The 14,221-nt window shown below is 30.9% G+C and overlaps 1 protein-coding gene across 1 annotated transcript; it reads right to left on the bottom strand.

The window, feature by feature from the left end:
• Positions 1-1,582: 1,582 nt before the first annotated feature.
• On the bottom strand, positions 1,583-2,483 carry LOC108340760 (disease resistance response protein 206). Its single transcript, XM_017578328.2, has one exon. It carries the CDS (start codon positions 2,429-2,431, stop codon positions 1,883-1,885), a length of 549 nt encoding a protein of 182 aa, XP_017433817.1. The 5' UTR covers positions 2,432-2,483; the 3' UTR covers positions 1,583-1,882.
• Positions 2,484-14,221: the final 11,738 nt, after the last annotated feature.

Genomic DNA, 14,221 nt, shown 5'->3' with positions numbered 1-14,221 from the left:
CCTTTGTGAGTTAATTCGCACAACGAGTTGTGTCGCTGTGTGAGAAACTCCTAGTCTCGCTCTGCGAATGAAGTGTGCTGTGCCAAAGTTCTGAGTTTATTATCTTTTTTTATCATCTTGTGTTGTACTATGTTGGGTGTTGTTTGGTTTTTGAAGTATGTTTGAGAGTGTTTTGTATTATATAAAAGAGCATAAACATGAATGTTAACTACACATAAAAGTATGTGATTCAAAGGTATGAATGGTGATTTAAAGCGAATGAAAGTATGTGGTTTTAAAGTATGGTTGATGGACGTAATTCCATGATCCTCACGGAGAAGTTTCATGGTGGTGCCCTGTGTAAGTTTAGAATGATTTGCAGGGAGCTCAGTCTTGGGGGTTATCCTGAAACTCCAATGGTCTTTCATTCTCAAGTAGAGAGGATTGAACCATGTCGTGAGGAGTAGCAGAAGGTCTTAGTCTTGGGGGCTTCCAGTATGCCTCAAGGCCCGGAACAGACTAACCTCGTGAGTGTGGTAGGGTGAAACTCATTGGCAATGGTTTTGCAAAGCAGTAGAGGCCACCACGAGTGCATGACCCGCCATAGCTCGGCAATCATTCTAAGTCTGGACGGTCAAGTCTAGGTCATAACATGTTAGGATGTCTGAACTAATTTATCTTGTTTGAATAATTATGTGAATGTGTTATGTGATACAATTGTATGAACTCTTTTATATCTAGCTTACCCTTGCTTTTCTGTTGTTTGTCCTTGTATGTTTTCTCTTTTGCGATGATCACTTGATTGGTGTGAGTTAGGGAGACATCTGTTTTAGTTACTTCAGCGATAGGTGATCGAGGAGATTCAGTAAAGAAGCCGAACAAATCTACAGGTGTAGATATTGTTTTTCTTAGGTTTGTTTCTTGTATTAATTAATTTATCATATATGTAATATTCATTTTAGCAGTATTTTACTATTAAAATGGGATGGTACAATTAGAACAAAAGAAGACTAATATTTTTTGGGTTTTTACAATTTCTATTAGGAAATATACATAAAAGTCATAGATTTTAAGATCATGTAATACTTTTCTGCATTGAATTAAGAATGTATAAAATTTATATAAACTTACAAAATTACACTTGAAGGAGAATTGAATTTGTGTACACTAATAAAAGATTTCATGTTCAGTGTAAAATCACCTATGAAGATGAATTTTCGGAACAATATTTTTTTGAGAAAGAATTTAAGGTGAGTGTATTAGTAAAGAGTCACATGGTAACACATATTCACTAAATAGTATTAGCGTACATCTCCATGCATATATTTTTTTTACAACTTAAAGTAATCGATATGGGTTCGTACGACAAAAATAACTTTTTAATTCATTATAGTTTAGTCAGGTGTTTATCGGTTAAGACTATATATATAAGTTATTTATATAATAAAATTGTTTAAATGTGAGTTGAATGTTGTTTTCATTTTGAAGAATTTATTGAAAATAGTTTGCTGATATATTACAAATTATCTTTCACGAATTCTCGCAACATCCACATAAATATTTATGTCATAAAACAAATTCTAAACATCAAATTTTTCTCCGGCCAACATGCTTCTGAGCTCAGGATTCTCCATTATACAAGATTTGAGAGTGAAGAAATGGATGGTATTGACTTTTGAGGAGGATAAACACGCTGAAAGGATTTTTCATATATAGTACGCATTGTCTCGAACTGAGAACCAATAACGTTATTACAACAAGCAAACCACATAGTATCAGAATAAGCTGTAGACACAAACAGCCATATTTATTTAATATAATAATAACAGTAAGTAGAGGAGGCTGTTGACAGAAACAGCCACATTTATTTACCGTAATGTAACTTTGTGTGTGTATATATGTATCACCAACACTCATAAAACTTGATTTCAACACGAAGGCGGAAATAAACCTCACCTTCAAAAGCATCGGTCATAATGGTGGCGATTCCTCTATGCATGAAGAAATCTCCAGTTCCACCGGTGACTGAGATGTCTCTGGTCTTCTTCAAGGTGGGGTCAGCTCCAGCGAGGGTGATGGTTCCCTCATGATGTGTGCTATTGAGAACAAAGGTGAATCCGAGGCACGCAGAGAAAGTGTTCTTGGAGTCGTAAATGTAGAAGCCCTGTGCCCGACCAACAGGTTCGGACTGAAGGTTGTTGTCCAAGGTGACGGGGTCATCGAAAACTACTAGATTTCCGAAGTGGAAGAGGTTTGCCAGTTTGGTTAGGTTGGCACCTTGTGGCGCTGCTACTATTACGGAGGTTGCATTCAGAGCGTTCCTTCCGTTGTAGATGATGTCGTGGAAGAAGAGGACCAGGTGTTTGCAGGGTACATAGTTCCTCTCCACTGGGAAGGATGAGCATAAAGCAAAGAAGGTGAAGAAAAGAAAGAAGGTAGCTTTGGCACCCATGAGTTTTGAGGGTAAAATGCGGGAGATGAACACAAGAGGACTGTGACTAACACTCTGGTTTTGAGTATTTCACTTGTATTCTATGGTCCTTTTTATAGGGAGTCATGGATGCAGTTTCTTCAAAACAGTCTCTGTATAACTCCAGAAATTTTCATAATGAATGCATAATATCTTTCTATTCTTTAAATTAAGTGTTTAGTGTCTTTAAGAAGCATTCTTAAAAATATTTTAAATAAAAAATATATATTTTTACATATATAAATTTTCACATTTATTTAATATTATTTTTTTCTATTTTTTTTTAAATATAAAAATTCAGTCATATCGAGTGTCAGACTAACATTAATGGATAGTCCGATAACGGTCCGATAGCAGGTGAAATAATATGTCTAACAAACAACAAATATCGCTAATATAGATAATTATATGATAGTGAACAATATGTTCAACAAATAATAAATATCGTTAGGATAAGTTATAATCATAACTCTAATACCATGTTAAGAAATTGACTTTAAGTATAACTCAACTCCACAAAATTAACTTGTAAAATAAGATTTACTATCTATTTATATATTATAAATTGACGTTATTCTTAATCGATGTGAAACTTAAAGTGTATGAGTCTATTATTCTTCTTTTACTTTTAAATAACTTACACTGAAATATAAGTATAATAATTTGTCGGATCAGATCAAATAGTATTTATGTAGTATTTGATTTGTAAAAAGTAATTTAATCTATTATTTATGAGATATTAGTTTAAATTCAACTTTCTACCGGCAAAATAAAATTAAAAAAGTTATATTTTAATTTAATTATTTTCCATTTATACTAGTGACGACTTTTGATCATGTTAAATTAACAAAACATACACTAATCGTACCTTATGGTCCTTATGCTTTGAGATTTCTCTCTTTTCCATCCAATAAACTTGTCAACTATTGTACCTTTTTAAAACTTTTTGTTGAGTTAAAGGGTGGTTAAAGTAGGTTTTCAACATTTGGACAAAGATGCGTCTTAAATGCCGTATTTTCTTGAGTCAGAAGCAAGTGATCCATCTAATTTAAGTTTAATCCCAAAATCATATTGTTACATACTCTATTTCTTTTACTCTATTTCTTTTACTCTATTTCTTTTACTCTATTTCTTTTATATATTATTGGATAAAAACAAGTCGGGTATGAGTAATGTTTATTCTTCATCTGATTCGAAAAAATGAATTTACTTATTATCCGTTTGCTATTTATTTAAAAAATACTTGCAATTAAATTCGACTGGTAATGATATTTGGCGTCGCAAATATTTAAAAAATATATTTTATGAATTATTAAAATAAAATTTAAATAAAATCATAAAAAATATATAAAACATAATATAAATTAAATAAATATAAATTAAAATTTAATTTTAATTAAATTTAACCTTATAAAATATAAATTAATTTTAATTTTAATTAAATTAAATTTAATAAAATATAATTAAATTTTATTTTTATATTTTGTGGGAAACGGATATCATAGGTAAATATAGTATAATACCAGTCTTCGACTCGTTTAAAAAAAAATATTAAAATATCTGCTAACTGCATTCGTGAGTAATAAATATCTATTAGTACCAACTATTTGTCGCAAATTTTATCCGCAGATATACGCAAGTGAGGATATTTTTATTATCCTTATCTCTTATTTTTAGGAGACTAATCTTTAAATTAAGAAAATTTGAAACACTTTCTTTTCTAAGCAATGCTTACTTAAATAACTACAAATTACTTGAGCTGAGCCAGGCAAAACTAACAACTATTAGTTGCACTCATCCATTAATGCTGCAAAGTTCATTTCTGTATTTATTAATCTTTAAATGCACACACAATAATATTATAAAGGCAGACAATCTTACTTTTTATGTTTTCAAAATGTAATTGCACTTTATAGACTTGTCATAGTTTCAATCTCACATAATTACAGAAAAAGAGTAAAAACTTTCTCAGTGTATTCAGTGTAAATGATCTTTTATCGTCCCAAGATTTACTGAGCAACAGTATTGTTCTTTGTTTCGTTCCACAATTTCATGTGATCTATCAATATTTCCTAACCTGCAAACTACCTTTCTACAACAGCCAGATCTTTAGTTGAGTAGAAGAAAAAAACATTAGCCTTTGTATTCCTAAAAATTATATTCTTTCTGTATTTACCTTCAAATATGAGTATCTTAAACACATACACCAATAATTTCTAAGTACAACATATAAGTAGCTTAGAAAAAAAGTATTTAAATATGACAATATCAATGTTTTTTTAACCAACATATGAATATTGAATATTGTAAGTAAGTTTCAATCATTGTTGTTTTCGTTATTCAATATAATTTACATACAATTATAACTATTTGAAGCTTTTGACCCTTAATTACAAATATTCTAGAGACGCGTCTTAAGGATTATTTGAATGCCCGATCCAATAAAAAATGTGGAAATAAAAGAAGATGGAATAATGATTCAAATATGGTTGCAACAACAGCCAAGAAAACATATTTTCATGAGTGTAAAATAAAAAAAAAAATACAATTGAATAATTGCATTGCCACTAATTATTCTATAATATTGTTGTCGACACTCTAATGTGTATTTTCTTTAAACCATTGTAATCCCTTGTCTCCCTCCATTATTAATCCCTGTTGTTGCCATGTTTCTTCAGGACAACTCTCGAGTGGGACCCACACATTGCTTTAAGAGATAGAGAAAAATAGCAACATGGCGCTAGGAACTTAGCCATATTTGTTTCATGCTCACTCTTTATTATAGGCTTTTTTTTATTGAATAGTTAAAATTGAAATGGACCCTATTAATCAGTGTCTCTCATTTTCAAATTAGAATGAAAAGAAACTTAGAAAAAGTGTTATTTTCTATTATTATTACCACTACTCTTATAACACAACGCTTTAAGGAGGTTAATTGTTTTTTTCTTTATCAAAGTTTCTCTATAAAAAGAAATATAGTTCCATAAATATTTGAAGATGTAACATGTAGACATCTCATCATGCTTACTAAAAATTCCAATCCTTACTATAGAATATAAACAGAATATTTATATATAACTGTTACTATATAAATATATTCTTTCCATTATCAAGATAATTCTCTATTAACCGTTATGTAACAAATGCTTTCGCAAAAAACAACTCTTTTTATTACACTTAGGCATTAGTGATGTTTATTAAACTCTTATTTTGTTTGCACTCTTTAATTTTTAAGTTTCCTTTCTTTAATCATATATATTATTTAGTTCTATTAAAATCTTTTTATTTCAAATCTTTTTATTTCTCACTATTTTTTCTCTTAATCCAAACAATCTCACTCTCATCTCTTTTTCCCCTTAAATCCACTTTTCCAAATCCAACTTAAAAAACAAACACACCCTAAATCATCTTAGTCACAAAGAAGAAGAAAACCATCATGTTATACTTAGCCTTAAACTCACGTACACTAAAGTCTTCATTTTATTTTAGTCTTGTCAACATCAGTCCTTTTAGTCATTAAATATTAGGAATCGAGATAGTAAAATACCCATAAATTTAACCAAACAAAACAATGTATTGAAAAAGAGTTTAATATAGAATTTCAGTTTCCGTTTATTTATATAAAAAAATAATTATTGATTCATTACTCTTTCCTCTAGTCAAAAATCAAATCCAAAGCTTTTTCTTGACATGTGTAGTGTTAAGATCAAGAAGAACTAAATAAAAAAAAACAAAAAAAAATATCTACGTGATTGAGCCGAGTAAGGACTATGGGCATAAAAGTGAAACACCACTTTTACTTAAAATTTCACAACATATTGATGAAGTACAATCTTATATATTATGAAACTTTAAGCTCACACGTAAGTAAATTGAAATGCCTCAAAGAAGTCACCGACTTAAATGGTTGACATACTCGACCATATTTCTCAAATTATGGCATTGGTGGACAATAAAGAGTGACATATAGGTATGGATGATAAATGAATGGTTGAATTGATAAATGACATTATCATAGTCTAATGATGATGGAGCATTACGTAGTTGGAAATGAGAAGAAGATGGAGATATTTTAGTCGATAATATTATTAATATTTTTGTTATGAATGTTATTATAATTATATTGATATAGTAATAATAATATAATTGAAAATTTGGGTTCAAACGTCTCCTCATTTGTGGTATGATTGTAAATGGCTAATTTAGCTTATATTGTTTTTAGTGGAATTGATTACGTTAATATACAATGGCAGGTATCTTCCTAACTAAGATTCAGTGATCGATATATAGGTGTCTTTCCATTTGACACAAAATAAATTCTAATTGTAGATAACTACAAAAATGAGAAATCACAAGGACTATACACAACCACGATCATTTCCATTTTTATATAACTAGTGCAACCATTAATGTTATCGGATTAACTTGCTAAACTAAGATATGCATTGTGACATTATTAGCTAATCATGCTTTTCTTAGTAGATGCATCTGTGTTACAAATAATTTGATTTTTGTCTTTGGTACATTGATAGGGTAAATGATTTTTTTTCTTCATATTGTACTTTAATTGTAAATCACAATGTTCTCACATGGTGAGATAATGTTTATAAAATTATGTGTTTTTTTAATTAGGATAATGATACTTTGACAATATTTTAATAGCATCTACGTGTCATTATGTGATTGGTTCAAAATTATTCCACAATCAATAATAATAATCATAAACATCAATATAGACCAATCACAGAATGACATGTAGATAGTGTTAAAATGTTGTCAAAGTATCATTATCTTTTTAATTAATCTTATAATCTGAAAGTCTTTAATTCATTATCGTTTACGGGGTCTCGAGATCACGATCTTAATCTCAAGATCTTGATCTCGTAAGTGAAGGTACTTTAACAAATAATTTGACTCTCAAGTTGTTAAAAATATTAGTATACTTTAAAAAAATTAGTCCTATTGATACTTTTATGTATTGTTAATTTTATAAATGTGTTTATTAGCGAACTTTTTGAACGTTATTACATTTATTTTATTTTAACAAGATTTGTTATTACTTAATATTATTTATTCTCTTTTATCTATTACTAACAAAAAAGGATTTTTAATATGTTATTTTAGATTTTGATGTTTGTTGAAGGTCTGATATTGTAACGGAGGTAGGTAAATTGATGTATGTGATTTTTAAACCTACGTCAATTTACATATGTTATATTTATACATTTATGTTTGTTAATGTATGTTGTAGAAATAACAAACATCAAGTGAGTTTTTTTTAAAAAAAAAGTCAATATAATACAAGAATACATCAATAAAATTTTTAGAATTTTATAAATAATGTGGGTATTTAAAATAAAAGTATACAATATAAAAAAATGGGTAAAAAATGCTAAGAAAATAAAATTATCCCTTAAATGATTGATTTTTGAAAATTCCAGAGACCCAATCCTTTTAATATTGGTCTGTGCATTCATCATGCCATTTTCAATAACTTTTATTTTTAAGTATTTCAATCCGAGGTCTGTAACAAAAGTTATGACCATTTGAAGTTTTTCATCACCAAATCTTTAGAATTCTGAATTTGTGACAAATAACAGAAAATGTGAAATGAAACACCAACCTTAATGTAAAATACAATAACAGAACGTAAAAGTTTGAGCCAAAACGAGCATCACTACAAATGATTGAAGAACTTGCTCCTGCAAGTTTAATGTTGTTGTTGCAATTTGACGGGGGGTTTTCGCAAACAAGAGAAAAGTGAGAGCACTTTGAAATTTTAAAAGTCAAATTAAGATTGGATCCCTCACAACAGACGTTAATTACTAACTTGACTTCGACCCTAAGGCCAACAAAGGTTAAATGAAGTTGGACCTGAGGTAGTCCGACATTATTTAACGCTTATTGGTCTTGGGATGAACGTCAGATTGTTAATTGTTGGCTGTTGTGAAGGATCTGATGTCAATTTGGATGAAATATTTAAAAAATGTTGCGACATATTCTTAACGTCGAATTTTGGGTCAACGTGGTACTGATGATATCATAAGTTTTTTTTGCATTAGTGTATGAATACAACTTATTCATATAAAAAAAAATACACAATAAACAGAACAACTCTTATAAAAGTATTTTCAATTTTATAATAAATTATCTTTTAAAACGTTAGTGTTCATAATAAGGCTTAAAGAAGATTGAAGAATAACCAAGGATTATCATTCAAGTAAAATTCATTTTAGTGCAATTTACAGGCCAAGTTAGTTCGGTCCATTTTCCCTAGCAAGCAAGACTACGCCATCTAAGGAAAGAAGTCAAGTCGTCCAACAATTCCAATTCGCCTAACGATTTTTGTGTTACGAAAATCATTAAATAGAATACGTCATAGAATTAAATATCTTTTGGGAATTTGGAACTAGCCCTATAGGAGAGACGACAAAAGCACAGGTTAGAGACACTCATCATCTATCCCTTTTTTTTAATGATGAGAATGTCTAAGAATAACTAACTCCCTTATATATTAGGATTGGACCAAATGTATCTTCACTCTTTTTAATTTGTGATATTTAATATACTTCTTTTTCATTATTGTGGTGTTATGTTTTTGTTCTTAATTGCATAGTTATTGATTTCTTTGTTGGTATTTAATATTGGGTAATAAATTTAGAATCTTTATCAATTAATCAATTTAAACATATAAATTTAATGTGAACTTTTGATAAAATTATCTAAAGGATTAGAGTTTTTATTTAGTAAGGTTTAAACTTGTTTCTAAAAAATTACGGCTTATCAATGATAGAGTTAGTATACTTATCGATATCTTAAATTACCTAATAATGTTTTTATCCCTCCATCTCTTCTCTAAACTGAATATATAAATGAAACAAAAATGAAAAAGTACCAAGTTCTTTTTCTTTTCTTTTAATCCAAAACAAGTGGACAGTATCTGATTTGTGGTTTAGTCTACATATGTTTGTGTCTTCTGTGGGAAGCACAAAAACTATCCAAGAGTTGCTTAACAAGATACGATGTAAGAGCTTGTGCTTGGAGCTATGTATTGGACACGTCGTTATAATAATGTGTTATAAAGGCGTCTAACTGTTTTTTTCAATAATTTGATTCTATTAGGTATTGTTAATTTTATTATTCCTTTTCTTAATAATTATGTATGATAATTTATTTTACTGAATTAATTTTATTTAATATTTAAATTTTAATAATCTGTGTCGAATTTTAGTCATCATTATTATATATGATCCAAATTTATTTTATTTTAATTATTTCTTATTGTACTTCATTTTTTAAAATTATTTTAATGCTATATTTCTTAGTGTTATTTTATATTATTTTTATGTAAAATATATAAAAATAGATTTATGTAATGTATAACATTTTTATTTAATTTATAAGGTTATATTTGACTTATATTATATATATCATTCATATCTTTTCTTTATCTATCTTTAGTTTGTTACTATTTCTTATTTGTATTTTGAGTTTATTTCATATTTTTCCTATCATAAATAGATGATCTTATGTGTATATTTAACAAAAGGGAGACTAATCTCATACATAACTTTTTGCTATATTCAATATAGTATCTAGAGTTCGGTTCTTTTGAGGAAATTTTTTTGTTGCCTTTGCCACTACACCTATCGTTGTCGGCGGCTCCATTGACTACTGTCATCATCAATCGCTGTCATTATCAGAGTTCCGGTTTCGACCAATGATCACACGGTTTTGATCGTCTTGTTTAGGTGACCACCGTGCCGTCAATGACGCCTTCATCAGAGCTCCTATGCACTTTCAACGCCTTTTGAAGTTATGGATCTACTTCATTTTTCGTCGTGCGTGTGACATGTCTCGTCTCCTCTTAGACAGTGATTTAGAGCGTCGAGATTGCTCTTTTTCCTCTTTCAGGTTTGTTGTACATAGTCACACGTCCCATCTCCTCTCAGGTAGTTATTTAGAGAATTGAAATTGCTCTTTTTCCTTTTTTTAGGTGGCTTGATTGGAGAATCTTTGATTTTTAAGGTTTCTCTATCGTGTTCATCCATGACTTCTTTCGCTATTGACTCTTCTGATCTCCCTTCTGTCACTTTTGCGTTTGACACGTTCATATATGTTTTTTCTCCCTTGACAAAGATGATTTTTGTTAATTTATTTTTAGTTGTGGTGACTCTTCAACAATGACCTCTTTATCCATTGGATGTCAACAATCCATTCCTTAATGACGATTTGTAAGAAGATATTTATATGGAGCAATCTTCCAGATTTGCTACTCAAGAGGAGTCCTCTGGGTTGATTTTTCGTCTTTTATGTCATCTTTGCAAATCATTAACAATTTGGTGTCACTCGAGTGCAAAAGTAGATATTTTCACTAAGTCTATTGATTATATTAGAAGCAAGCTTGGTACATACGATTTATATGCACAAACTTGCTACTAATATAATTAATAAACTTAATGAAAATATTTGCTTTTGCACTCGAGTTGATGGCATATGCCCTAGCCATGGTAAAATTGTGTGTATTTTAGACCTTGTATTAAGGGTCAAATAGTATAGTATTTAATTTTAGGCCTTGTATTAAGGGCTAAGTATTGTATGGTTTGTAATCTTATTTTTAAAGAGTGTGTCCCACCATGGGACATGATGGCCACATGGCAAGCTCTTAGTGAAGACACTTCTTAAAAAGGAAGTGGCCATGTGTCACTTTCCAAGTGGAGAAACTCTTCCTAAAGTGGATTGCCACATGTCACTCTAAGAGTGGAAAGCTCTTGCAAAAGTGGATTGTCATATGGCACTTTAAGAGTGGAGGAACTTTGCAAAAGTGGATTACCACATGAGTGGAGAAGACTTTACAAAAGTGGATTGCCACATGGCACTCTAAGAGTGGAGAAACTTTGTAAAAGAGGATTGCCACATGTCTCTTTAAGAGTGGATAGTTTTTAGGGTTTCTTGTCTACTTTGGAGACACCTTTCTCTATAAATAGAAGGGTCTCCTTCCTTGTAAAATCACTTGATGAATTTGAATGTTATTATGCCAAAATGTGTGCAAACATATCTTGTCTCAAGTCAAGGCTAGAGCATCCCATGAGGTCCCTCTAACCACCCTTCTCTAGAGTTGGCCCAACCTCTCCGGAGATCCATCAAACACCTCCATCCTACCACAAATACTCACCAAAATTGTGAGCCCACCACCATATTCATCGCTTCCACACAAATTCCACCTCCATAGCTTCATCTTCGTGCTTTGGCCCAACCTAGCTCGAGGAGGACGCTATCATTTGGTATCAAGAGCTTTGGGTCTACAAGAGCTAAGTATCTTGGTCCTTTACCTATCTTTTTGTATTTCTTGTTGTTATTGTGTTGTTCTTTATTGTCTTCCATTGTTTACATCCATATATGTTATTTTTATGGTTCTAGTTTGTTCTTTTGCGGAACCATTCGGTTTTTACCACTAAGTTTCCATATACATGTGTTGTGGCGTGCTTTTATATTTTTTTTGAGTCTTTCTTCATATATTTGGTTCTGTTTTAATGTCATTTTTGGGTTATTTTTTATTTTTAATTCCATCCATGTTGTTTAGAGTCATGTGTAGTCATTTTTATGTCATTTTCTCTTAGTTCGGGCTTTGCAAAAATCATAAAAAAATATGTCCCATTGGGATTTCGAAATTACAGTATATACATCCATTTGAGTGCTTTTTTATTTCATATTTGAGTTCATGCTTGTCATTAGATCATTGTCAAGTTCTTAGAGTTAAGTTTCTCTTGTGTTTCTTTGAGTTTCATGCTCTATTTTTGATTCTAGTAAGATTTCTTCCATTTTTTTTCTTTGAGTCATGAACTTTGAGCTACCCAAACAAATTGTCCAGATCTAATTTGTGTTGAAAAACAAAAGTGTAGACAAAAGTAAAAAGCCAAAGTAAAAAAAAAAAAAAAGTAAAAGTACAAGCAAAAGCAAAAGTGAAAAAAAAAAAGTTACTTTGACTTGAGACTTTGACATGAGACTTTACCATGACACTTGGAGATGATACTTGGACATAATACCTTGACATGACACTTGGACATGACCCTTGGATATGAGACTTGGACATGACACTTTTGACAAAATATTGTCTCTGCTTATAGTGCACCATTAGCTCAGTGTTTGTAAAGATAAGAAGTAATAATTCTCTATTCTAATTGTTTTTTTGTTTTGTTCATCTATTCTAGTGCCTTTCTTTAGGTAATTCTTTTGAGTGCCTAGCCTTCGTTTTTTTAAGCTTTATTTTCTTGATTGTCTTGTTCATTACTCTCTGTTTTGTCTCAACATAACTCCTTTTGAAGAGCTATTGTTCAAATTGGCCCTTGATTTGCATTCTCTTTGGATTCCTACCTTTCGGATTTGGTTTGATATTTGCTGTAGGATATTCTTTGGAGGAAAAACGAAATTGGACATAGTATATTGGGTGATCGGAGACCTCTATGGACCTTGAAACCTTGAGGAAGAGACAAGAAGAAAAGGAGTGAAACACTTTAGAGAGGAACACACATTATTTATTTGTATTACGCATTTTTGAGTTGTAAAATTGTATTGCTTTTGGATTTGTAACTCATAACCTTGTTAGGTATCTTGGGGTAGTCTGTGATACTCAATCCCATATCCTAACAAAGACTTGTAAACCATATTGAAAACGTTTTTAGTTGGTTAAAGTTTGAAGGTTCCAAAGTGCCTTCTAACTTTACCATTAGGCCGCATAGTCTAGTTTAATTGTTGTCTTTAACTGCTTATAATTTATTGTGTGTCTACTTGTGTATCAAACCTAATTCCATTTGAGAAGTTTGGTGCAAGAGAACTTGAGGTAAACTTTGGCTAGGAAAGGCTTGGATTTTAAGTGATCCTTAGTGATTCTCCTCTCTTTCCTGGAAGTGAACTTGAGATTATTTTGCCTCCTTAAATCTCTAAAGGAATTTACTTTTGAAATACAAGTTTGTGTGTGCATTACATATTTTGAATTTTTTTTTAAGAATGTCTAAGGAACCTTCTTACCAAATTGATAGTGATTATAGTGAAGAGGCCCAACCAAATTTAGAACAAATGGCCAAGGAACTAAAATCACTAAAACTTTGGCAAAAGCAAGAATCCATTTTGAGAGAAAAAGAAAGAGTTGAAAGAGAACAATATCTTGAAACCTTAGAAGAAGAACTTAGAGTTCTAGCCCAAAAACAAGAAAAGGTCCAAGAAGAGATAAAGAAAAGTAGGAGTAGGAGTCACTCAAGGAGAAGTTCAAAAACTCCCACAGAAAACACATACCCTGAACAAGATAGTAGGACTGCTGCATAATTCTACCAACATCCTCCACCTAGAAGGTATAGAAGGGAGAGTGAACAACCACCAAGAGAGATTAGGATAGACCTTCCTCATTTCCATGGGAAAGAAGATGTTGAGGCATACCTAGATTGGGAAATGAAAGTAGAACAACTTTTTGAGTGTCATCAAATAATAGAGGAAAGGAAAGTTTCCCTAGCCACCTTAAGCTTTCAAGGGAATGCCATGTATTGGTGGACTGCCCTAGTGAGAGAAAGAAGACTCTCCAATTCCCCTCAAGTCCAATATTGGAATGACTTGAAGAGTGCTCTAAGAAGAAGACACATACCTTCCTACTACCATAGAGAGCTTATGGATAAACTCCAAAGGCTCCAACAAAGAACCATGAGTGTGGAAGAGTATAGGCAAAAGATGGAACTCTACATGATGAGGGCGGGAATTAGGGAAGAAGAAGGAACCACAATT

Source organism: Vigna angularis, chromosome 1 (assembly GCF_016808095.1).
Source record: "Vigna angularis cultivar LongXiaoDou No.4 chromosome 1, ASM1680809v1, whole genome shotgun sequence".
In the NCBI taxonomy this organism is placed as follows: Eukaryota; Viridiplantae; Streptophyta; class Magnoliopsida; order Fabales; family Fabaceae; genus Vigna; species Vigna angularis.
The sequence above is the reverse complement of the archived record's forward strand: the minus strand, read 5'-3'. Positions and strand labels throughout refer to the sequence as shown.

Excerpts from the sequence above, each read along its gene's own strand:
- LOC108340760 (XM_017578328.2), bottom strand. The coding sequence starts at position 2,431 with ATGGGTGCCAAAGCTACCTTCTTTCTTTTCTTCACCTTCTTTGCTTTA.